At 41.9% G+C, this 25516-nt stretch overlaps 1 protein-coding gene across 1 annotated transcript in view; it reads left to right on the top strand.

The window, feature by feature from the left end:
• Positions 1-25516, top strand: part of LOC126473741 (lysosomal alpha-glucosidase-like) — a 134026-nt gene that overhangs the window by 42929 nt on the left and 65581 nt on the right. The window contains exons 5-11 of the mRNA XM_050100989.1: positions 1198-1366; positions 13186-13255; positions 14594-14698; positions 14776-14913; positions 16066-16182; positions 16280-16482; positions 24192-24325. Of these exons, the coding sequence (XP_049956946.1) occupies positions 1198-1366; positions 13186-13255; positions 14594-14698; positions 14776-14913; positions 16066-16182; positions 16280-16482; positions 24192-24325 (936 nt within the window). The remainder of the gene's footprint in view (positions 1-1197; positions 1367-13185; positions 13256-14593; positions 14699-14775; positions 14914-16065; positions 16183-16279; positions 16483-24191; positions 24326-25516) is intronic.

The following is a 25516-nucleotide window of genomic DNA, read 5'->3' as shown; positions in this document are numbered from 1 at the left end:
TTTTACACTAGCACGGATCCTAAATCCTCTTCAGTGTGCTGTGCCTGATACAGCAGGCTCACTGCCCAAGCCTGCATCCTTATAATAGGGGCTCCCACATCTGGACTTGCACTTCCTGCCTTGCCCCGGTTGCACTCAAGGTGTCATTATCAGCAATAAGGTGCAGTAAGTGTTTAAAGGTTGCAGCTGTCCTGGAGTATATAGTCAGGCATCGCAGCCACTGCCAACTGCAATGAGATTGATTGGTAGATAGCTGGAGCACTCTCGTACTTCTCTTTTACCAGTCCAGGTAGGCATAGTGATACTAGGTTGCCACATTGAAGATAAGCTGCCATTATCAATGATGCATTTGAAGAACAAAGTAAGAATTTCAGATCTTCTTCATTCTAATATTTTATTACTACACAATGCTTAAGACCACCTTTATTTTAATCAGTAGTACAGTGCCAGTTCTTGGGTTGCTGCACAGTAAAGCAGAACGTGGAAATTCTTCATTTCATAGGTCGGAAGTAATCTGTCCGTGGATGTAAGTTGGTAGTTGCATTCTGAAGTGGCTGGTGGCTAGCCTCTTTGATCTATATAAATTAATTAATATTTGCGGCCTTATGTTGGGGTTTTACAAGATGACAGATCTTATTCGTACCATCTGTAGTATGTAGCATGTGGTGTTTCTGTGTCCTGGTGACAATTCTATGAAAGTATATTAGGTGACCCATGTTCATATGATGGTATTGTCTTTGTTTCCTGTAAAAATAACACTTCGACTTACAAGGCTGGAAATTCTGAAAGTTATTTTGAAAACCACCTACTAGAAATAATTCACATCCCCTTCCCTCCGCTATCACCATATTTGAATATTATCAAATGGCTGCCATCTATGTTGGAAAAATAATTACAGGTCTGTTACTAGTACAATGCAAGGAAGGTATAGATCTCATTGCTCTCCTTTCATTAATCCCTTGAAGGATTTCAGAATTTTTTAGATGCATGGTATGTTTGACAGGTGTTTGTATTATTTTTTTACCAATGAGATATCAAGTTTGCTGATAACAGTATTTAGTTTCACTCCTACAAAACATTTTAAATGCTTATTTGTGTTTTTTAAGCATTACTGATGGGGCAAAGTCGTAGTTCAACGAAAGGCTGGGTCTCTGAATTTGAATAAATGTCTAAAAAGGTGTTTACTATTTTTTTTAGAGGTGATTCTGCAGCCAACACCAGCAGTTACTTTTCGCACAATAGGAGGAATCCTGGACTTTTTTGTGTTCATGGGTCCTTCACCGGCTGAGGTGGTACAGCAGTACCAAGATATAGTGGGCTACCCTGCCATGCCACCATACTGGGGGCTGGGTTTCCATCTCTGCAGGTAATTAACTCACAGTATCAGTTGCCTTAAAAAATTGTGCTAAATTTTATGTAGAATCAGCTGAATACAGCTGATAATTGACATTACAGAGCCTAGTTTATATTTGCTTATTGCCTTACTGATTACTTGGACAAGCTTGCTTCGATAAATGGGCCTTCAGAGAAAACTGACACTGATTAAATTAAAAGTTTGTGTAGAAATAGTTGTAAGTAGTGTGTAGTCATAATAATAGCCTGGTTATCAGGAACCAGAATTCTTGTTGTTTGTAAATGTTATTGCACTATGTCTTTGAGACTTCCTTCTCAAATGCTTTCATGAAATATGGATGATGATCTTTTTTGCTGTGATATCAATGTCAACCTTCATTCAGCTGGAATTGCTCAGCGATTGTGGAATGAGATGACTTGACATTTAGACTCAATCGGTTCACAAAGGATAGAAGGAAAATATTGGAGTTCAGGTTCCATGAAAAAATGCCACAGGCTTGCAACTACCTAATATTAATTTGGAAATTATTTGAAACCCCATGAATGTAAATATGTAAATCAACAAATCCACATGTTTGGTCAATATAACTTAGATCACTGAGCATATTTTTCATTTAGAGTTGCAGGTCCACAGCTTCTTTGAGGTTTTGTGGATTTTTGTTAGTATGTGCACTGCCGTGACAATGCTGCTACTCTACACCATTGGCATGGGCACTTCGTGGGCCAGCGGTGGTTCAAACAGAACCCCATGAGAGGAAACGAATACTCACCACGTGAGTCAATCTACATGAAACAGAAAGTCCCAAAGTCATAAAGACTTGCATCGTGATAACTCGGCACACAAATGGCACGGGTGTCTGTCGACTGAGCACGAGACGACAACACTCGACGCAATGCTCAGTGTGAGGTCCGTGGTAGTAGGACTCGGCATAACCACTGGCCCTGCTCGGCTTATGGCCACCCACAGGTAAACGTCTCCATCAGTGTGTCTGCCCATACTAAGCTCAGTGTCTGCCCTCAATGGGAGGTTTCCCCACTATTCTGCAGTGCTACCCAGCCCAGCTCATCTGCCTCCATCACAATGTCTGCTGGTGGGGATACGAAATCCTTCTTCCCTGAAAAGGCCCCAAAGTGATGAAAATGGCCAGGCATGGGAAGCAATCTCCTGCACAGAGCCAAAGAGGCTGCCAGAGAACCTGCCAGCAGGTCGACCACTGAAGGAAGGAGCACTGTCACCATTAGTTCTCAATTATTCAAAAACAGTCATAATCGTATTTATTATTATTATTATACTGCCAGCCGGTTTCAACCCGGTCGACTGCTGGTGGTGTCACTCCTGTCTACATAACAGCAGGAAACTATCATCTTGGCCTGCTGCCAGGTTCTCTGGCAGCCTCTTTGGTTCTGTGCAGGTGTCTGCTACCCAAGCCTGGCCATTTTCATGGTTTCCTGCCGTTATGTAGACAGGAGTGGCACCACCAGCAGTCAACCAATGGTGTAAATGCCCAGAAGATGACCCCTACGTTGGGTTGAAACCGGTTGGCGGTATAATAATAATAAATGCGATTAAGACTGTTTTCAAATAATTGATTAATTGTACTAATCGCTGCTTCATCTCCACAACCATGTTGTCCAAAAACCATTAGTTCTGCTGGAAGGGTGGAAGGCGCAAAGACTGAGGGAATGGGATGTCCACTGGCAGCAGTGGAGGTGAGGCCACCTCCACTCTTAAGAGGGGGCGGAGGAGGAGGGCAGATCAGAATCTGTGGGCTCCACCTCGGTAGGTGCAGGTGTGAGTCTCAGTGGGGCCTGAGACTACAAACGACGAGAGGACCGTGGAGGCTGCAGAAACGGGGAAGCCCCCCACTGCAAGTGAGGCCCTGCACCACGTCGCGACCACAGTCACCCAGCAGGCCAGAAGACTGTGGCGGTGACATTCCGACAGGGAGCGACTGCAGCTGAATTGCACGACCGACATCCACCACAAATAACTGATACCTTCGTAGCTCATCACGACAACCGACAGCCACCCCTATTGCTGCCGGTAGGACAGACCCAGAAGGCAGCCTGGGGGGGGGGGGGGGGGGGGAGGGGGAAACGAGGTGGACCACTGTGTTCCGTGGGTTGTGACTCAGGGTGCAACAAATTGAGGAGACCGTGCCACTGGCCGTCGTGCAGACATTGCACCAGATGACTAGCGTCATCCAGTACGTAGCCAGAAACCTCGACAATGTGTTGTGGAAGAGGCAGACGATGGCCTCTTCATTTGAGTCCTGAATGTACACGCAAAGAAAGTCAGTGAAATACACAGCAGCGACCCATGTGGGGCTGCGGGGACAGTCCCACAGTCTAGCGAAAATACAGGTGTCCGAAAACTGAGTGTCACAAGCAGTTTCCATGGCTTCCACACGTGGGCAGTCTCAATGAACATGCAACAAATTACAGTCAAGGGAGGACTGCTGGTCTACCCAATGAGCAGAAGGAGAACGATGCCGATGACCCAAAAACTGTCGCAAGTGGGAATTACAAAGCTGCAACTAATGCAAACCCAATGAGCTTGGTTGTTTGAGAGACACCATCATATAATGTCAGGTACTAAGTTCAAATAAGGAACACTACATAAGATGAAAATTCAGGACATTCCTCTATCTTTAAAGTGTGTTTGGGGACACCAGGACAATTTCTTAAAAATAGGGTCTGTCACATAAAAATTGGAGCAGAGGATACACTAATGGGAACCATAACCATATAATAAGGACAAAGTTGAAGTGGAGCATAAAGTCGGTCCAGATGTTGCTGAAATTGTAAGGGTGACAAATATTTGCTCTTGATGTGGGGAGAAAATAATAGGTATGGTGAGCCTTATGACTGAAGTTGACTTCAGGAAACCACAACTCCATTGGAGATGTTAATTGATGCCTTCTGTATCTGAGAAATATTGAGTGAAAAGAAGTACACACTTTTATTGTTTTAAAAATGATTCAATGGGATTTGCAGTTACCTGCCTGTTGTCTGTTAAGAAGTGTGTGTGTGTGTGTGTGTGTGTGTGTGTCTACTTTTGTTTTTGACGAAGGCCTTACTGGCTGAAAGCTTTATTTTTGACAGTCTCTTTGTTGTGGCTATCTGTAAATCAGCATCTCTGCTATATGGTGAGTAGCAACTTTCCTTTTCATAATATTGTTACAGTCCATCCTGGACTTCCCATTGTTTGAAGTGTATACCTGTTATAGACTCCTGCAACAGAATGAAAAAGCTCCATTCTGAATCCTAGGTAGCAGTGCACAGTCTGTGTGAAAATTATTTTTACTCCTTGTATTGTGGTTGGTTATGAACTTCGCAGCTCAACTTAAATTCACTTTTCCTTTTAACTACTGATATTTTTATGCAGTAAATGGATTGACACACAGTAAGGATCCAAGGGTCCCTGAAGAGGCTCCTGCAAGACTTTTTGGTTATCTGTTTTACATTCTTACTGCATCCTTCTGTAGAATAAATACTTTTTTATCTTAGCTGCATTGTTCCTGAAGATTAAGCCAGGGGGCAGTATTCAGCGTAAGTATGCTGTGTATGCTAGAAATCCTGTCTGTAGATCCAGGCAATAAACAGAGATTTACAAGAGTAGAGCAGGCAGGACTGAGCTTTTTGATGAACTGGCTGGTGCCAACTCAGTTTATTATCCATCTGGATACCTAGGGATTCCACACATGGAGCCTCTTACAGTGGGTCCCCATTGTCATTACTTCTGCAAGTCATTTTTATTTTTTGGGCCAGTATGTGGTGTGTGAAACTTGTAATCTTCAACTGCTAATATATGAAAGTTCCCTCTTTGCACTTGTCTCAATGAAAATTGTATTGTTTTCCATTTCATTGTCTTAGCTTCAGACAGAATCAGCTGAAACCAACCGAGATCCTGACTCAAGTGATTGTAGCTGAAACCTAACATTGGAAAGTTCAGGATGAAATGTAACAGTATTATGAAAAGGATAGTTCTTACTCGCCATGTAGCGGAGAAGCTGAGTCGCAGATAGGAAAAAAAGAAGACTATCACAAAAGGGGCAGGCTGGGGTGGGGAGAGTGAAGGATAGCAGGGAAGGGTTGGGGGATGATGCGCACTTCTGGAGAGTGTGCTGGAATGAGGTGGAGGGAGGGTGGGGAAGGGGTGGAGCGGGTGTGGGGGAGTAGCGGAAAAGGAGAGAAGTAAAATGTGGATGGGTGAAATAAAGGAATGTGTAGTGCTTGGCAATAGGAGGAAATAAGGAAATAAAAATTGTGCTGAATGGAGAAACACTAGAACAGGTGCAAAATTTTAAGTATCTTGGCAGCAGGATAGACACCGACTGGAAGTGCACCACAGAAATTAAAACAAGGATAGCAATGGCAAAAGAGGTGTTTTATAAGAGAAGGAGAATCTTCTGCAGCGGTCTGGACAGAGAACTCAGAAAGAGACTCATAAAATGTCTTGTATGGAGTGTTCTTCTATATGGCGCTGAAACACGGACTATGAGGAAAAAAGACAGAGAAAGGCTGGAGGCTTTTGAGATCTGGACATGGCGGAAGATGGAAAGAATAAGTTGGATGGACAGAGTAAAAAATGAAGAGGTACTGAGAAGAGTGGGAGAGAAAAGACAGTTACTAGATGTAATAAAGAGAAGAAAAAGAAATTGGATTGGGCATATATTAAGAAAGAATGCCTGACTGATAAAAACAGTTTTAGAAGGTTACGTAGAAGGGAAAAGGAAGCGAGGAAGGAAGAGATTCCAGATACTGGATGACATGATGGACGGTACAACATACAGCAGCCTTAAGAAGGAAGCAATGGATCGCAGAAAATGGAAAGGCAAAGGACCTGCTGATATAGCAGATAACGGATGATGATGATGATGATGAGTGCTGGAATGGGAACACAGAAGGGGCTGATGGGTGATGATGCTGACTAATGAAGGCTGAAGCCAAGAAGGTTACAGGAATGTAGGATATATTACAGGGAAAGTTCCCACCTGTGCAGTTCAGAAAAACGTGTTGGTGAGAAGGATCCATATGGCCCAGGTTGCGAAGCAGTCATTGAAATGAAGAATGTCGCGCTCAGCAACAGATGGTCCAGTTGTTTGTCGGTGGCCATTCATGTTGACCGATGGCTTGTTAGTTGTCATAGCCACATAGAATGTGGTGCAGTGTTTGCAGGAGTAGCTTGTAGATCACATCACTAGTTTCACGGGTAGCCCTGCCTTTGATAGGACAGGTGATTTTTGTGACCGGACTGGAGTAGGTGGTGGTAAGAGGATGTATGGGACAGGTCTTGCATCAAGGTATATTATAGGGGTATGAGCCATGAGGTAAGGGGTTGGGAGCAGGGGTTGTGTAGGGTTGGATGAGTATATTGTGTAGGTTTGGTGCACAGTGTAATACCACTGTGAGAGTGGTGGGAAGGATAACAGGCAGTACATTACTCATTTCAGGGTACGACGAGAGGTAGTTGAAACACTGGCGGGGAATGTGAGTCTGTTGCTCCAGTCCTGGATTGTACTGAGCTACGAGGGGAATGCTCCTCTGTGCCAGATGGTGAGACTGTGGGAGGTTGTGGGGGACTTTAAAGATAAGGGATGGGAGATTTGTTTTTGTAGAAGGTTTGGAAGATAATTACGGTCTGTAATGGCCTTAGTGAAATCCTCGGTATATTTCAAGAGGGACCGCTTGTCACTGCAGAAACAGTGACCACAGGTGGCTAGGCTGATGGAAGGAACTTCTTGCCATGGAACAGGTGGCAGCTGTCGAAGTGGAGCTATTGCTGGTGTTCAGTAGGTTTGATATGGACACAGATAGTGATGCATCCATCTTTGAAGTGGAGGTCAACATCTGAAAAGTTGGCTTGTTGGGTTGAGAAGGACCAGGTGAAGCGAATGGGTGAGAAGCTGTTGAGGTTCTGGAGGAGTGTTGATAGGGTGTCCTCACCCTCGATCCAGATCACGAAGATGTCATCAATGGATCTGAACCAGGTGAGGGGTTTAGGATTCTGGGTCTGATGTCCCACATTACTCCTGCCAATACCATTAATTCTATATGTTCAAATAGATCACTCTTCCTGCACCACAGACCCATACTTTCACATGCTATTTCCCGCACCTTTCTGGTGCTTCTTGATCTTGTACCTCATCCTACAAACCCTCCCCACTGCCCACTCTTTCTCTTTTCTATCCTAGTTCGCACCTACTAATTTCCCCTCATCCAGTTACATCTGCCATCCCCCTTCTTCACACTTATCCACCCTCAGATCTGCAATCCACAGTAAAATATTTTTTATTTATATCTTTTCTGTGATCTCATTGTGACTTCATGACAATTATAGTGGGCTTTCGCCTTTTACTATTGTCGTACTCTCTCAGATTTCATCTTGTTTTCCCCTTTTCCATCTGTTTCTTCCTTTTCATGATTTTTCCAATGTATTTGGGTGTATTTTTGCAAATTTTTTCAGATGTAATTCTGCGTTTGTTACGTATTTCTTCGTGTTTTTTCCAACACCATGGATCTTTGCTCCTTCCATCTGTATCAATACAGAAAATGTTTCTTATCCCTAACCAGAACCCAGTCCCACGTACTGTTCCTGCATTGTTGCTTTGCTCATGGAATCCCCCCAAATGGCCTTAACCATCAAATTACCCATCTCCGGCTGACACCCATCCTTCCGCTACGATCTCCATCTGTTCAGATTCCACCAGACCTTACCCCTCATCAACATAGTCCTTCAAAACCAAGTCAACCGAGCCCAAACCTCCTTGCAATACCTTCTCTCCATCCGTAAAATTCTCCTGCTATGCAATCCCAAATTCCTTTGTCTGATAACACAAATTGAAACTCTTGCCCTCAGGGAACTAGAGCAACATACACAACACCACCCAAAAAACCTCTCCAGCCTGCTCACTACCTACTACCACGTTGGAGTACCACTGTCCACCACTCTACATCCTCCAAACCTCCCCCACATCCCCTCATAGCTGACAAACCTTGTCTCACAGGCCTAGTAGATTTACTCCACCCTCCAAAACTCCCTCCCACCATTGCACAGAACCCAGAACCTATACAGACCCAAAACACAGTCATGAACCTTTCCTCCAAAAGCCTTAACCCTGCAGAAATATCAGTCCTTTCCAAAGGCCTCACCTTTTGCTCCCTTCTCAAATTCAATTATGCAGGACTTGTTAAATAACTTTTCTCCTTCCACCAGTCCCTACAGTGGAGACACTTTTTCCCCACCAACCCTACCAATCGTATTCAACCAGAGACCAATGTTGAAACCTGCCTGACTCAGTTCACTCCACCATCCAACTGGGATCCACCCCCCTTGGCCCCAAATCACACCCTGTTAGCTTTCCAGAATTTCTTAACCTTGAACCTTGGCTCACCATCATACCCCAAATCCCTCAACATGCAAACGAACCTTACACCTGCAGAAAGAACCACAGCCCACCATCTAAAACCTGATGCTGACCTCATAATCCTACCTTGTTTCACAACGCAAGGATTACCTGGCAGAAGGACACTGCCGGCTGTCAGATACATCCACCTACATACCTTGCCACAGTGACCCCATTCCAGTCCCTCCTCAAATCCTTAGGCCCTTCCCAGAACCTCCCCCCAGAGTACATTTCCCTCCTCACCCCTACCACGACCCACACTCCTACTTTGTATGTGCTTCCTGAAGTCCATAAACACAACCATCCATGACGCCTCATTGTGGCCAGTTACTGTGCTCCCACAGAGAGAATTTCTGCTCTCGTAGAACACCACCTTCAGCCTATTAACCGGAACATACCCTCCCATATAAAAGATTCCAACTATTTCCTTCACTGAATCTCCTCAGTTCCTGTCCCTTTACCACACATAGCCCTGCTCGTCACTATTGACTCAATGCCTGTGGTCTTACTGCTATTAAACGCTACCTTTCCCAACACCCTGCAGATTCCAAACCATCCAACTCCTTCCTGGTTGCCATGACCAACTATATTCTCAGCCACAATTACTTCTCCTTTGGAGGCATTACCTACAAACAAATCTGGGGTACGCCTATGGGCACCCGCATGGCTCCATCCTACGCCAAGCTATTCTTGGGCCATCTAGAGAAATCCTTCCTAAACCCCTCACCTTGTTTGGATTCGTTGATGACATCTTTGCGATCTGGATAAAGGATGAGGATACCCTATCCACATTCCTCCAGAAACTCAACAGCTTCTCACTCATTCACTTAACCTGGTCCTACTCAACGCAACGAGCCACCTTTCTAGATGTTGTCCTCCACTTCACAAGTGGCTACATCACTACCTCTGTCTGTATCAAACCTACTAACTACCAGCAATACGTCCACTTTGACAGCTGCCACCCATTCCATACCGTGAAATCCCTTCCATACAGCCCTGCCACCTGTTTTCGTTACATCTGCAATGACGAGCGGTCCCTCTTGAAATATACTGAGGGTCTCACTGAGGCTGTTACAGCACCGTGATTATCCTCCCAGCCTTGTACAAAAACAAATCTCCCGTTCCTTATCTTTCCAGTCACCCACCACCTCCCAAAGTCTTATCCTCTGGCCACAAAGGAGCATTTCCCTCATAACTCAGTACCATTCAGGAGTGGAGCAACTGAATTACATTCTCTGCCAGTTTTTTTATTACCTCTCTTAGGGCCCTGAAATGAGAAATGTCCTGCCCACTATCCTTCCCACCTCCTTCCCCCTCCCACCTCCCCACCCCCACAGTGGTACTCCATTCTCCACCAAACCTACATAATATACTCTTCCATCCCTACGGAACCCCTGCTCCCAACCCCTTACCTCATGGCTGCTCATATCCCTCTAATAGACCTGGATGCAAGACCTGTCCCATACATCCTCTCACCATCACCTACTCCAGTCCAGTCGCTAACATCAACTATCCCCTCAAAGGCAGGGCTACCTGTAAAGCCAGTCATGTGATCTACAAGCTAAGCTGCAACCACTGTGCTGCATTCTATGTGGGCATGACAACCAACAAGCTTTCTGTCAGAGTGAATGACCACCAACAAACTGTGACCAAGAAACAAGAGGACCACCGTGTCGCTGAGCACACTGCCCAACACAACATTCTTCATTTCAGTGACTGCTTCATAGCCTGTGCCATATGAATCCTTCCCACCAACACCAACTTTTCTGAACTTTGCAGGTGGGAACTATCCCTTCTCTCTGTCCTACGTTCCCATAACCCTCCTGGCTTCAACCTTCATCAGTCATTGTGCTCACCCATCTAACCCCTTCCCTGTTCTCATTCCAGCACTACACATCCCTCTATTCCATCCACACATATTTTACTTCTTTCCTTTTCTGCTAATTTTTTTCATTTAAACAGTATTTTATCAAAGATCAGTAATTAAGGATTTATATATGCAATGAAAATGGCATTTTGTGTGTGTATTTAATTAGAAAAAAGATGATCTGCATTTTTCATAAAAATGACAGATAACATTAATTACACTCCTGGAAATGGAAAAAAGAACACATTGACACCGGTGTGTCAGACCCACCATACTTGCTCCGGACACTGCGAGAGGGCTGTACAAGCAATGATCACACGCACGGCACAGCGGACACACCAGGAACCGCGATGTTGGCCGTCGAATGGCGCTAGCTGCGCAGCATTTGTGCACCGCCGCCGTCAGTGTCAGCCAGTTTGCCGTGGCATACGGAGCTCCATCGCAGTCTTTAACACTGGTAGCATGCCGCGACAGCGTGGACGTGAACCGTATGTGCATTTGACGGACTTTGAGCGAGGGCGTATAGTGGGCCTGCGGGAGGCCGGGTGGACGTACCGCCGAATTGCTCAACACGTGGGGCGTGAGGTCTCCACAGTACATCGATGTTGTCGCCAGTGGTCGGCGGAAGGTGCACGTGCCCGTCGACCTGGGACCGGACCGCAGCGACGCACGGATGCACGCCAAGACCGTAGGATCCTACGCAGTGCCGTAGGGGACCGCACCGCCACTTCCCAGCAAATTAGGGACACTGTTGCTCCTGGGGTACCGGCGAGGACCATTCGCAACCGTCTCCATGAAGCTGGGCTACGGTCCCGCACACCGTTAGGCCGTCTTCCGCTCACGCCCCAACATCGTGCAGCCCGCCTCCAGTGGTGTCGCGACAGGCGTGAATGGAGGGACGAATGGAGATGTGTCGTCTTCAGCGATGAGAGTCGCTTCTGCCTTGGTGCCAATGATGGTCGTATGCGTGTTTGGCGCCGTGCAGGTGAGCGCCACAATCAGGACTGCATACGACCGAGGCACACAGGGCCAACACCTGGCATCATGGTGTGGGGAGCGATCTCCTACACTGGCCGTACACCACTGGTGATCGTCGAGGGGACACTGAATAGTGCACGGTACATCCAAACCGTCATCGAACCCATCGTTCTACCATTCCTAGACCGGCAAGGGAACTTGCTGTTCCAACAGGACAATGCACGTCCGCATGTATCCCGTGCCACCCAACGTGCTCTAGAAGGTGTAAGTCAACTACCCTGGCCAGCAAGATCTCCGGATCTGTCCCCCATTGAGCATGTTTGGGACTGGATGAAGCGTCGTCTCACGCGGTCTGCACGTCCAGCACGAACTCTGGTCCAACTGAGGCGCCAGGTGGAAATGGCATGGCAAGCCGTTCCACAGGACTACATCCAGCATCTCTACGATCGTCTCCATGGGAGAATAGCAGCCTGCATTGCTGCGAAAGGTGGATATACACTGTACTAGTGCCGACATTGTGCATGCTCTGTTGCCTGTGTCTATGTGCCTGTGGTTCTGTCAGTGTGATCATGTGATGTATCTGACCCCAGGAATGTGTCAATAAAGTTTCCCCTTCCTGGGACAATGAATTCACGGTGTTCTTATTTCAATTTCCAGGAGTGTAGTATATATTTGATGAGTTTTACATTTAAATGACATAGGTATTTGAACTAAATGAAGGGAAGAAAAAAAAAAACCAAAACAGATAAAATGAGATTCTAACCAGCGATCATCAGTCTCATGCCATACCATTTTTCCCCCATCTTTATATATTTCACACATCATAGAATCTTATGTTTAAAAATTTTCATTGGTTGGGAATCAAATGGAAGACATCCACATGGCAGTCAAGCATTCTACCAGAGAGCCATGCGACCTCCAGGAAAATCGAGCTAGCCTTAAGGACACTCAGGAAACTTTAAAGTCGATTTTGTCGATAATTTTTGACAGTTGTATTAAACTGTTATGACTCTCCCCCTCAGTCAGAAGACACTTATTAGTCTATCATGTCTGTTCTCTTTATCTCTGCATGACTACCCTAAATAACTTCATCCATCCACCTGTAACTAACAGCCCCCCCTTTCCCTTTCCTTTCCTTCTTCCTTCAATTACCAGATTAACTATTCCTTGATACCTCAGGATATTTACTATCTGTTTATCACTTCTTCCAGTCAAGTTGTCCATCAGAGCTCTTGATTCAGTTCGATACCTCTTTGTCAGTTATCCAGTCTTATATCTAAACATTTAAATAATGCATTGTTTTAGAATACAATACAGTACTTTTCTTTTAACATGTTCTACAGTAACTTACCGCTAAGTTTTAGCCTTCAAGAAGCATCATGTTTTTATTTCAACTTTTTGTGTTGCTTCAGAGTAAAAAGTTCTACTATATTTGTTATATAAACTAAATAAAATATCTGGAAGATAATCGTGTTTATTAATTAAACTTAAGTGAAATACATAAATGTCATATTATGTAAAAAAAAACAACTAAAAGGGAGAGAAATGTTGATAATTCTTGTGCATTTTTGGTTGCAGATTTGGCTACAAAACACTAAATTATACAAAGGAGATACTGAAGAAAACACAGGCAGCTGGTATCCCAATAGTATGTATAATTAATTTGTAACTTTAAATTGAAAATATGCTCTTGGAACTCATTTAATTCATCCATATACATATGCCATAAAAATCAGTATATACTGTGTGTGTGTGTGTGTGTGTGTGTGTGTGTGTGTGTGTGTTTTTCCCCACATCTCCTATACCAGTGGACTGACTTCAACCAAACTTGGTAGACATATTCCTTTCTGTCAGACAACAATCGCTGTGGGGGTAAGAACCACCTACCTATCATAGTTTAGGATATATGATGTCATAAACAATGAGATATGTGAAAAACTGCCGTATCATGCGTGACATTCAGATTTATTACTTTAGTTCTACTAACTCTATTCACAATAAATTTTGTGGACAGTATCCTCATGTGCCACTATACACACCTACAAAATTAGATCATGGCACCACACATAGTTCAGGAGAATGATGACATAAACATTGGGATGCATGAAAAACTGCCACATTATGCGTCACATGTAAACTTAATAGTTCTTTGCTGCTGAATCTATTCACAACATATTTTCAAACAGTATCCGCATAAGCTGCTGAATGTATGCATACACATATATTGCTCTACCACACATAGTTCAAGAGATATGACGTCATAAGCACAGAGAGATGTGAAAAAATGCCACATCAGTGTTTTAACACATTTACTCTTTACTGCTAAGACACTTCTTCAGTCGTGTCAATTAAGGAAATCACTGACACCTGGAAACACATTTGGCAGCTTTCAATTGCGAAGTGCAAACAGCTATAGGCAAAAAGAATAACCATCTATAGAGATATGAAGAGGTGTTGCCATTGAGGCGTTTACAAAATCACATTGGTAGACATGTGAAGCAGCTGCATCCAGCATACAGAAACTGTCTGGGATCATCTCGCACCAAGTCTACTGCAGGAGTACGTATAAGGTTTTGTTTATAATAAAAAATTGGCAGAATGAACACCTAGGCAATGCTGTGCTTGTCAGCTAGTTGCACTATAAAATGCAATTTGATTATATGAGATAATATTAGGTAGTTATTAGAAGTTGTATATGATCTTTAGTGTGTTTGTTCCTTTGGCTTTGTCACTGTTATGCTTCTTCTTAAATTACTACTTTTATTTATGTTTAAGTACCTCATTCTAGTAACTGCTTGTATTTGGTGTTTTAACAAATCTTTGCTGGGTTTGTTCCTTTGGCTTTGTTAATGTTGTGCATCTATTTAAATTACTTTTTTTTATTTATATGTAAAAACCTCATTCTAGTAACTGCTTCTGTTTGATGGTTGTACCCTGACAAGTGTTGTGCTTTTCAACACATCCTGTTTCTCTTCTCCTGCCTTAGGATGTGCAGTGGCTGGATCTCGATTACATGAATGACAGTAATGACTTCACTTATGACAAAGAAAGGTTTGCAGGCCTGCCTAAGTTTGTTGAAGAATTACATGAGGTGAGCATACCCGTGTTTCTGTAGGTAGTTGTTCTCATTTATTAATGTTGGTTAATATATATTTTATTTGTTACCAGGCAAACATGCATTTTGTACCATTAATCGACCCAGGAATAAGTGCAGGGCAGGTGCCTGGTACATATGCTCCTTATGATATGGGTCTTCAGATGGGCATTTTTGTTAAAAATTCCTCAGGGAAACCATTTGTTGGAAAAGTAAGTCATTAATACTCATAAGTACAAAAGTAGAAAATGAAAACTGTATTAAGATAAATGAAATTCATCTACTTAGCTTATGTAGTGAACCTGAAGCACTGGTACATGAGAGATCCTTCATGTATTCATGACAGGAGTCTGTGCTGAAGCAAAAGCTTTATTGTCAAAACATGGAAACTCAAGATTGTGAAATTATTTACCAGTGATCTTTCAGCTAGCACATGAAGCAACGCTGCAGGTACCAAATGCAGAGTGACAACGAGGGGAAAGTGTCAATAGTGTCAATATATTTCCTTTCTTGAGATGCTCTAATGGTGTGAACTATTCATGATGTAAAGTCACAGCTGCTAAATAAACATTGGAAAAACCATCCAAGAATTTGATTGATGTTAAATTCATGTTTTTAATTCATTTTGATGTTTGTGCTTAAGCTGTGTTAATACTAGTGTTGACCCCAATAAAAAATGCATTACAAATATCAAATTTCAAGGAATATTTCTAAAAATATATAATTTAAAAATTTTAGTGGTGGCTATGTCACAAGCACCCTGTCTTATTTTGTGTTCTGTTGTGTCTCTGTAATAAAGTAGGCAGTAGTACGAGTACTAACTAAAAACAGATGCCCTCATTTAATTTGAGTAACTTGAAAAAACAAAAGGATTCAGTAAGGCAATGATACTGTAATTTTGTGCATTATCATTGATAAGACAAGTAATAAACAACATACTGACTTAGACTTTTAATTCTTGAGTAACTGTCTTTGTTTGAAACTTACTGACAGATAAAAACTGTAGCGAACAGGGACTGAGCCCCAGAACTTTCCTGTTTGCAGCTAACTCTCTTACTGAGTGAGCTATCTGGACACTTTAAAGGTTCTCTCTCTGCAAGGGATGCAGGAAAATGTCCGTAAAGTTTGGAAGGTAAGAGGGAGATATTGGGAGAAGTAACGTTGTGAGGCCAGGTCATACATTGTTTGTGGATAGCTCACTCAGAGAGAGCATTACCTACGAAAGGCAAGGTTCCGGATTCTAGTCTCAGGTGGGCACACAGTTCTAATCTACCAGGAAGTTTTGAAGCAGCACACATTCCACTGCAGAGTGAAAGATTCATTCTGTCTTTCTTTCTTTTATTTGGCTTTCTTTATGAGAACAGGTGTGGAATCGAGTTTCAACCGTGTGGCCAGACTTCACCAACCCGATGACTACTACTTACTGGTTGAAACAACTTCAAAACATGCATGACTTATTCCCCTATGATGGTGCTTGGATTGTAAGTATTTTAACAGTTTTGTTATCTTTGACCTATCTTACCCTAACAGCTCTGGTTTTGTTTACATGACTGCAGTTAATTTCTTTTTAATTTATAGGATATGAATGAGCCGTCTAACTTCTATTCTGGGACAGCCGCAGGGTGCCCTCTCAACAACCTGGACTATCCTCCATACTTGCCTGTTCTAGAAGGCGGAAATCTTTTCTATCACACCTTGTGTATGTCTGCCAAGCAGTATTATGGCAACCACTATAATTTGCACAACTTGTATGGCCTAACAGAAGCAATTGCAACAAATTTGTAAGTTGAATAACAAATTACCTCTTATATCTTATATACAGGGTGTTACAAAAAGGTACAGCCAAACTTTCAGGAAACGTTCCTCACACACAAAGAAAGAAAATATGTTATGTGGACATATGTCCGGAAATGCTTACTTTCCATGTTAGAGCTCATTTTATTACTTGTCTTCAAATCATATTAATCATGGAATGGAAACACACAGCAACAGAACGTACCAGCGTGACTTCAAACACTTTGTTACAGGAAATGTTCAAAATGACCTCCGTTAGCGAGGATACATGCATCCACCCTCCATCACATGGAATCGCTGATGCAGCCCTGGAGAATAGCGTATTGTATCAGAGCCGTCCGCAATACGAGCACGAAGAGTCTCTACATTTGGTACCAGGGTTGCGTAGACAAGAGCTTTCAAATGCCCCCATAAATGAAAGTCAAGAGGGTTGAGGTCAGGAGAGCGTGGAGGCCATGGAATTGGTCCGCCTCTACCAATCCATTGGTCACCGAATCTGTTGTTGAGAAGTGTACGAACACTTCGACAGAAATGTGCAGGAGCTCCATCGTGCATGAACCACATGTTGTGTTGTACTTGTAAAGGCACATGTTCTAGCAGCACAGGTAGAGTATCCCGTATGAAATCATGATAACGTGCTCCGTTGAGCGTAGGTGGAAGAACAAACTAAAATGAGCTCTAACATGGAAATTAAGCGTTTCCGGACACATGTCCACATAGCATCTTTTCTTTATTTGTGTGTGAGGAATTTTTCCTGAAAGTTTGGCTGTACCTTTTTGTAACACCCTGTATAGGTGGCATACCTTACGCCGGCCGTGGTGGCCGAGCGGTTCTAGGCGCTACAGTCTGGAACCGCATGACCGCTACAGTCGCAGGTTCGAATCCTGCCTCGGGCATGGATGTGTGTGATGTCCCTAGGTTAGTTAGGTTTAAGTAGTTCTAAGTTCTAGGGGACTGATGACCTTAGAAGTTAAGTCCCATAGTGCTCAGATCCATTTGAACCATTTTGGCATACCTTATGTTTTTCATTTACTTTAAGTTATGAAAATAATTATTGTAAAACAGTAAAGCAATTTTGGTTATACTGTTTTCACAGGTCACCATAGTTAATGTGCATGAATCACAATAATCTAACTGTGTTTCATTTATATTAAATGAGTGGGCTAATTTTGTGTGTGTATGGGGGAGAAGGCAAATACTTACTGCTTCCATAGCTTACCTATGCTATAAATGCCCCCTGGGTCATTCTAAATGGTGATCACCCCAGGTAGCAACAGTGTTAATGCCTCTGGCTGTGCAGCTCCCAAGGAATGCTGCATTGTCAACTTGGCTGAATGTGCATAAACAGCAGCTGTGATATGGACAGCTGCAATAGCAAAAGTTTAACCTACCTCCTACCTTGCTACAGTCTGGTTCATTGTGCACTGCAAATCATTTTATGATAAATTTATTAATGGTGCCTAACAAATATGAGATACACTTTACAGAATGGAATGTCTATTCAGTCTTTCCCACCCTTAATGACATGAAGAAAAAGCAGTGGCACTGATTCCAGCTCTGCAGAATGGATTCTATAATAAAATGCACCTGAAAGAACACATTACACTTTCTGTTGTCTCCTACTTTTTTAGCAAAACAACAAAAGAATCAATTGTAAAATATGAGCAACAGGATGAAAAGCATTTTAAGTGATGCTATGTTGTAGTCAGAATAGCGAGATAAGTAAAATAAAATTTTGATTATGGAACAGATTATGCACTGAACTACTTTCTACTGCACAGACAGCTTGATAAGAAAGCAAAGGTTCCATGAAAACTACAGAATAAATTTACATCGTATTCACATACAGTTTTATTCAGGTGTTTCCCTGTCATTGCCTTCAGAAGTGGAGTCAGTGGATGTGGGTGCCAAACTGACAATTAATGAATCTATTATTCTAACATCTTTTTTCTGGGAATCTTCTTCTTGAAGTTTGTCAGTGTGACTTATGTGAGCTTCCCAATAAGCAACAGCGATTTTGTCTATTGCTTAGTGGGTTAATCTTTCAGTGTCTGCCACATATCTCATCGCCTGTGTCCACACCAGTTCTGTTGGATTATAATCGCAATGATAAGGAGATACTCGTATCACCCTGTGATCATGTTACAGAGCTGTGGGATCAATTTCGTATTTTTTACCACTGCCTTTTGAAATATTAACAAGCTTCAACAACTCCAATATGTTGTATATTATTACTTCACAGTCATGAAAGAATATCACTTTTTCTTCTGTTTGTAGCAGGAGGCCTGTCAATAATAGCAGAGTGATAAATTACTATGTCCATAACAGGGACAGAGCCTGGATGCAAATAAGGCACCAACTGATTCTGAAATCATTCTCGAAATGTTACTCCATTAGTTTTGGAGGGATAGTCAGAGTTTGTTTTCGATTTTGATACGAATACAAGTTTACTTTCAGATACAAATCCAGGCATGACGTATTATAAGACACCCTCCTTTACCTGCTGGAACATTCAAGCTGCATGGCCCCTTTGTTGTTTGTCAAATAAAATTTGTAGTTTGGTTTTGATTTACCCAGGTCTTGCCAAGTAATATATAGTTGACATTGCTTTCCATCTGACTTCATGCACAGCTCTTAGAAACATCATTCTAGCAGCAGCAGCACCACTTCGCTCCATTAAAAATTCCCCATCTGTCATCAGGTTTTACATGTTTAAATATTATGTTCTTCAATATTCTCTGGATTGACCTCGCATTTGCTTCAAACCTAGTTTCTTGCATAACAGTGAGCAATTTCCCTGCCATCGGGGAACTTGCCCCTTCTGTAGAATTAAAAAATCTTTCAATGCAAAAGATCTCGATTGAAGTTGTCGATTCTTGGTACCCACTTTAGCATGCTATGTTTCTTCCCTGTGGACTGAAATTCCACATCTCCAGTTGCCTGCTGTGACAGCTTAGCTTCCTGCATAATTTGTCTCACAGTTTGTGCACCAGTATCGCCCTAGGACACTGCAGTGTGTTCCTGCACTTTGGCAACCTCGTAGATTGGCTTGCCTGAATCTGCCTCAAGTTTGAAGAACGAGTAGACTTTAAAAATAAGGTCCCTTGCCTGTTTGTTAGACGTTTGGCACCTTCTAGGTGTTTCAGCCGTTATGAGAAAACTCGCAGAATATCACAGAAACCAGTCACTCGTAGTTTTGCACACATACGATGGAAGTTCACGAAACACAGGACGCGGAAACCGAATGAGCGCTGATTGTCTAGCTGCACAGCTGTCTACTGCACATCCCCAGCCCAGAGGCCATCAACACTGTCACAGATTTAGATTAGATTGGATTAATTATTCATTCCATAAACCCACAAAAGAGGGGATCCTCCTGGGTATGGAACATGTCAGATAAACACATTACAAAAATGTAATTAGAAAAACTTGAGTTTCATTAATTTTAATGATCCTCAGTCAATAAAAAGTAAAATTATGTACATTAATTAAAATTAAACTTGTAGTATTTACAGATCTAATACTTACATTAACAGTACGCACCATCAAAGATTGTTGCCGAGAACATCAAAGACACACTCGACTGAAATATCCAAATAAGTCGGCAGTAGCAGAGCACTGTTTGTCCGAGAAACACGAGATGGATTATGAGCATACCAAGATCCTGGTTCAGACCTCTAAATATTGGGACAGCGTTATAATGGAGGCTATCGAAATTCGCACCAGGGAAGATCTTATCAACTGAGACTGTGGCTACAATCTCAGCAAGGCTTGGGACCCGACATTGAATGTAATTAAGAAGACGCTCAGCAAGAAGTATGAACTGGTGACCAGGGCGGACGTAGCAAGCACATCGATGCTACGACAGATTCTGGGCGCGGATGGCGAAGAGAGCGGGGGGAGGGGATTTAAATCGGCCGCCCGCCCTCAGGAGCTCAGTTTGTCAGCGCACCTGACAATGGCGACGTGTCTGATCGCCGAAATATTGTGTCCGTTGGACACTATGAACCGGCAGTATACCCGTGGACTGTTCGAGCAGTGACAGTATAGTTTGCAGGGGTTGAGTTCTTTTACACAAACCTTGTGCTCTTTTGGCTATGGTATATGCCAATTCATTTCCCCTGATTACCACATTGTGTGCTACCCAACAAAACTGCACAACCTTTCCTAGTACCTTCGAATGGAAGAGACCATCCTGAATGCTTTACACTGATTTCTCCACTGAGTGACCTGCATAGGACGCGGTGAATTAGACCAGGTGTGGAATTTTTCCACACAAATGTGGGTAGTGGGGGTACATGATGGAAAGAAGGAGGCAGGCTAGGGATGTCCTTTCTACCACTCAACACCTCCCCTATGTGGTTGAGTAGCAATCTATCCAATTCATTTTGTGTGTTCATTTTGTATGCGTAACCTGAGGGCACAGTTGTGAAAAATAGAGCAGCCATCCTTGTCCCATCAGTGTGCACTAGTGCATAAATGCATACTTACTTTAAATATCATAAAACTGGCTATTAAAAATGTAACTGTGATGAGGGACATTATGAACTCTGTCAAATTCAAAAACAACTTGGACCTTATCAATAACCATGATGGAAATATATTCCAAGCAGAGATTGAAACTGGTCAATTTTGCCAGTCCTCTATAACCATCAGCTCTGGAAGTGTTTCTGTGACCCCTTCTTGACTGGGTAGTGGATAATTGTGATTTGTTAAAAGTGTAGATTTTGTTTTAATTGTCCAGAGTGTGAGGCTGCTAGAAATCTCTGTGAAGATGCATCAACCACAAGGTGTTCTATGCATCAATGAGGCGGCAGAAAACATGGGGTAACTGCTGCACCACACTTGTGCGGGTGTTAGCAAAATATTCAAGTAGTTTCTATCTCCTTGTCTGATTAAATGCAATTTTTATCCCTGGAGCTTGCCTGCTGATTTTTTGGGTATCTCTCTGAATCTGTTTGTGGGAAATATGTCAAATTTGGGGAAAATCAGCTGTTTTGAACAGGAGACTTCTAGAATTACAGTTGAATTATCAGAACATAAAGGAATTACAGACATTGGCTACAAGCGGTCATTGATGTAAATCAATGGGGAAAGCTGAAAATTTGTGCCGGAACGGGATTCAAATCTGGGTCTCCTCCTTACTAGTCAAATGCACTGACCACTGTGCCATCTGTACTCAGTGGTCATTGCAACTGTACGGACTACCCTATCACACCTCCCACCAGGCCCAATTTCTCAACTTATGCACACGCTACAGATGTAGTGCCACTTGCCCGTATACTAATTACTCACAGCATTTTGTCGATTCCCATAAGAGTTCGAGGCTGGTGAGCATCTGCACTGAAGAGATCATTGCCTGTCCTCGACTTAATTATATATTTATGCGGTGTCAGTTCTTTTGGACAGGTGCAGTGGTCAGTGCATCTGCCTAGTAAGCAGGAGGCCCACATTCAAACCCGGGCCCGGCACAAACTTTCAACTTACGCATTAAATTTATATCAATGCCCACTCACAGCCAATGTCTGCGATTCATTTGTGTCTTGACTCATGGTGGCTGCTGGATCAAAACAGTGTCTTCTTTTGGATGTGTCTGAAAGAACAGTCACCACATTTATATAACTTAATGTATGTTTACAGAACATATTATAGATATCCTCTTTGAAGTAATCAATGCACTGTGCATACATTGTATGTTTCTTGATGCGCTACATCCTGTCAAGGATATTCAGCTCTTTCAGAATCTCCACATTCATGTTTTCCTCCAGGAAATAGTTGGAAATTCTTGTGTGTTTTACATGTACACTGATGAGGGACTGCTCAAATTTTTTGAAAACCATTTAAGGTCAGTTGTCAGAAAGGACTCCAAATGCTACCTCAACCTGGGTCAAGTAAAATTCCTCTAAGTTTGTCAGCCAGAATTTGTGTGTTGATCTGTATGATGGGATGCAATTTTATGTACTTCATGAACTAACCTGTAAAGATTTGCATCCACTTCACTATGGGCAGGGGTGTATGGTTCCATCAAGTGAATTTGTTCTTGTATTATGATGTTTACATCCTAAGCATCTGACAGCAATTGAGTAGCTCAGAGGAAGAAGAGTCCATCCAGTCGACAGTCTGAAATGAGTTGCACACACGGCATATGTACTGACTCCATTTGTAATCCAGTCACTTAATATCATGTTTGCATTGAGGGGAAGTTTCTTTTGTAATACACGGTTCAGTTTTTCCACACATGACTGGAAAAGGGCCCATTCTAACTCAGAGTATTTACAACATTGTTGTAGCAATTGAAATATTTCTGCTCACAGTTAAGATGAAAACTGATTGTAATTTTCAGTTAAAAATTGCAAAGCTTTCTGTACTGTACATGCAAATGACAGAAAGTTTTTGGAACAAAAAATGATTCATTGACATACAAATACTTCTTTTGATGAATCAGAGGTGACAACAATTTTTGATCAAAGCATATCATTCTTGTTTGCTGCAGAAGCCCTGGGGTTGCTTTTGAGTTATCCATTTCTAATGTAAGTCACGTTTCCTTAACTTTTTGAAATCACTTTTCAGTACGTAGGAAGTGGTTTTTCCTTCTTTGTCAAAACTTATGGTATAATTGCAGTTTATAATCCAAGTAATTTCTCTGCAAGATACACAGTAAATTTTTGTTACAAAACCTTCCACATTTGTCTTTCACTCTTCATAATTTAACACTTGGATAATCATGCTTCCAGTAGATACAGTTCTTTAAAATTAACAACTTTTTATGAAAATTATATGAATTGTGACATTAACAATGCAATGTTTAACATATCCTAATTATTGTTTGACTTTGTTAACCACTTCATCATGGAATTATGAGTATAAATAAAAGAAAAATTACAGAGAAATGATCATTGAAAAGTGCCTGTGAGGTAATACAGGGACTGAAAGGTGAACTATGAAAAACATCTTTTGTGTTCTTTACTATTTGCATGTGTTGTATCCTACAATGTGTGAGTCTCGGTTTGTTATATTAAACAGTGAAAGACAGTTTCAGGATTTTCAGCAGCAGCCGTAGTCTGGCTGATTTTCCAAATGTTCAAAGTGAATGTAATTAGTGATCTTCATAGTGGGAACAAATCTAGAAAACAAAACGTGAAATCTATGGATGGAACAAACTGGAGAATAAAATTTTGTGCAGTTATGGAAAGGAATTCATTTCTGCTTCTGCAAGTAGTACAACTTAGAAGTGGAATCCAAATGGAAAAGGACAGTAGATCTATTAGACTACTTTTGATAAGGTAGTAGGGATGCTGTCAATGTTTTCTCAAAATTTTCAGTTATTACTATCAGTTTACTTACAATAACCTTTCAGACAGAATTGTTTTTGAAGAACAAACTCTACAAGATACCTACACAAATGATGTTGACAGGCAAAATAATGCTTTTCAGACAGAAATAATTTGAGTTTATTCACTATTCACTGAAGTTAAGTTTTGTATTTGGATGTCATCAATTAATTATTAACATTAAAGGTTCTTTGCCTGAGAAAGAGCATTGTATTTAACATAGATTTTTACTGACCCTTGCAGAAGGTTCTTCAATGTCCAGTGTGTATACTTATTTAATGCAAAAGCTAATGTTTGGCATATTTACCTGTAAAACTTCATTTTTCTGAGTGTACTGTGCATTACATTTTGTTTTGGTTTTTCAGTGCCCTGGCAGAGATCAGAGGAAAAAGGCCATTTATCATATCTCGTTCTACATTTTCTGGTATCGGCCACTTTGCAGGCCACTGGAGTGGTGACAATTTATCTGGATGGTATGACATGAAAAAGAGTATATCAGGCATGTATAAATAATTATGCATTTTTGGATATTATCATTTAAAAAGTTTTTTGTGTGTGCCTGTCAACAACTTAGCATTTCAGCTGTACAGTGAGTGGTTATATCTACTCATTTTTTAAACATTTCAGTGACACACTCACACTAATTAATTAATTCTGTGATGAATTGTGCAGATCTTCTTAGAATGTTTTCTATCTATTTCATTAATAGAGATTGGCAAGGGTTCCAGATTGGCAAACAGTACTCAAGAATTGGACAGGGGTCTTGCAAGTGACCTCTTTTGTGCAGGAATTACACATTCTTAAAATTCTACCAATAAACATTAACATTTCCAACAGATTTATGTGGTAGTTTCACCTTAAGTCGGACTCACCCAGATACTAGATAGTTGTGACTGATCACAAGGTCAAACAGTATCAGATCTTTTCATCTGTTTGCACACGTAATGTTACATTTATATATGTTGAGAGTCAGCTGCGGACTGCTGATCATCGCAAGTCTGTATGCATTTTGTAACAGGTTTATAACAGTGCCTTCTTGCCAAAATCAACAACAGTGTAGGAGGATTACAATTGTGCACATTGATTTTGCGACCCTTCTTACAAACCAGAATGACCTACACCTTTTCCCAGTTACTTTCCATGCTATGCTGCTCCAGCAACCTATCGTAAACAGCTGTTAGAAGAGGGGCTAGTTTCTTCACATATTCAGGGTAGAAAAAAAAGACAGACCATCAGGTCCTATGGCCTGTCTCTACCAGTATTTTCCAATCTACCCTACTTTATTTCTGCATCTGTAATTTTTGCATCCGTATGATAGTTGGGTGAAGGGACTGCATCATTGTCTTCTGTGGTGAAGCATTTTGTAACGAAATGTAAACGTAAGACAGTTTACCCATTGTGTTCCTGTGGATTGTCTTGCTATATCTTTTATCTCTCTGACTGATGGTAACTTCTCATAGACTCATGCAGCATATGTGTCACAAATATTTAATTATTCTCTTTTTATTTTGCAAGTACTTAATACATTGATGGAAAATCCAGGATGGAAAGTAATATACAGGGTGTTCATTTTAACTGAACTCATTGAAATATCTTGATAACTACCCATCAGATCAATAAAAGTTATAATTCCAATGTGTTTGTCTTGGAGGGGGACATCCTGTGATACCACACTCAACTGGAGACACCA

The sequence above is a fragment of the Schistocerca serialis genome, chromosome 4 (assembly GCF_023864345.2).
Source record: "Schistocerca serialis cubense isolate TAMUIC-IGC-003099 chromosome 4, iqSchSeri2.2, whole genome shotgun sequence".
NCBI lineage: Eukaryota > Metazoa > Arthropoda > Insecta > Orthoptera > Acrididae > Schistocerca > Schistocerca serialis.
Note: the sequence above shows the minus strand (reverse complement) of the source record. Positions and strands in the feature narration are given on the sequence as shown.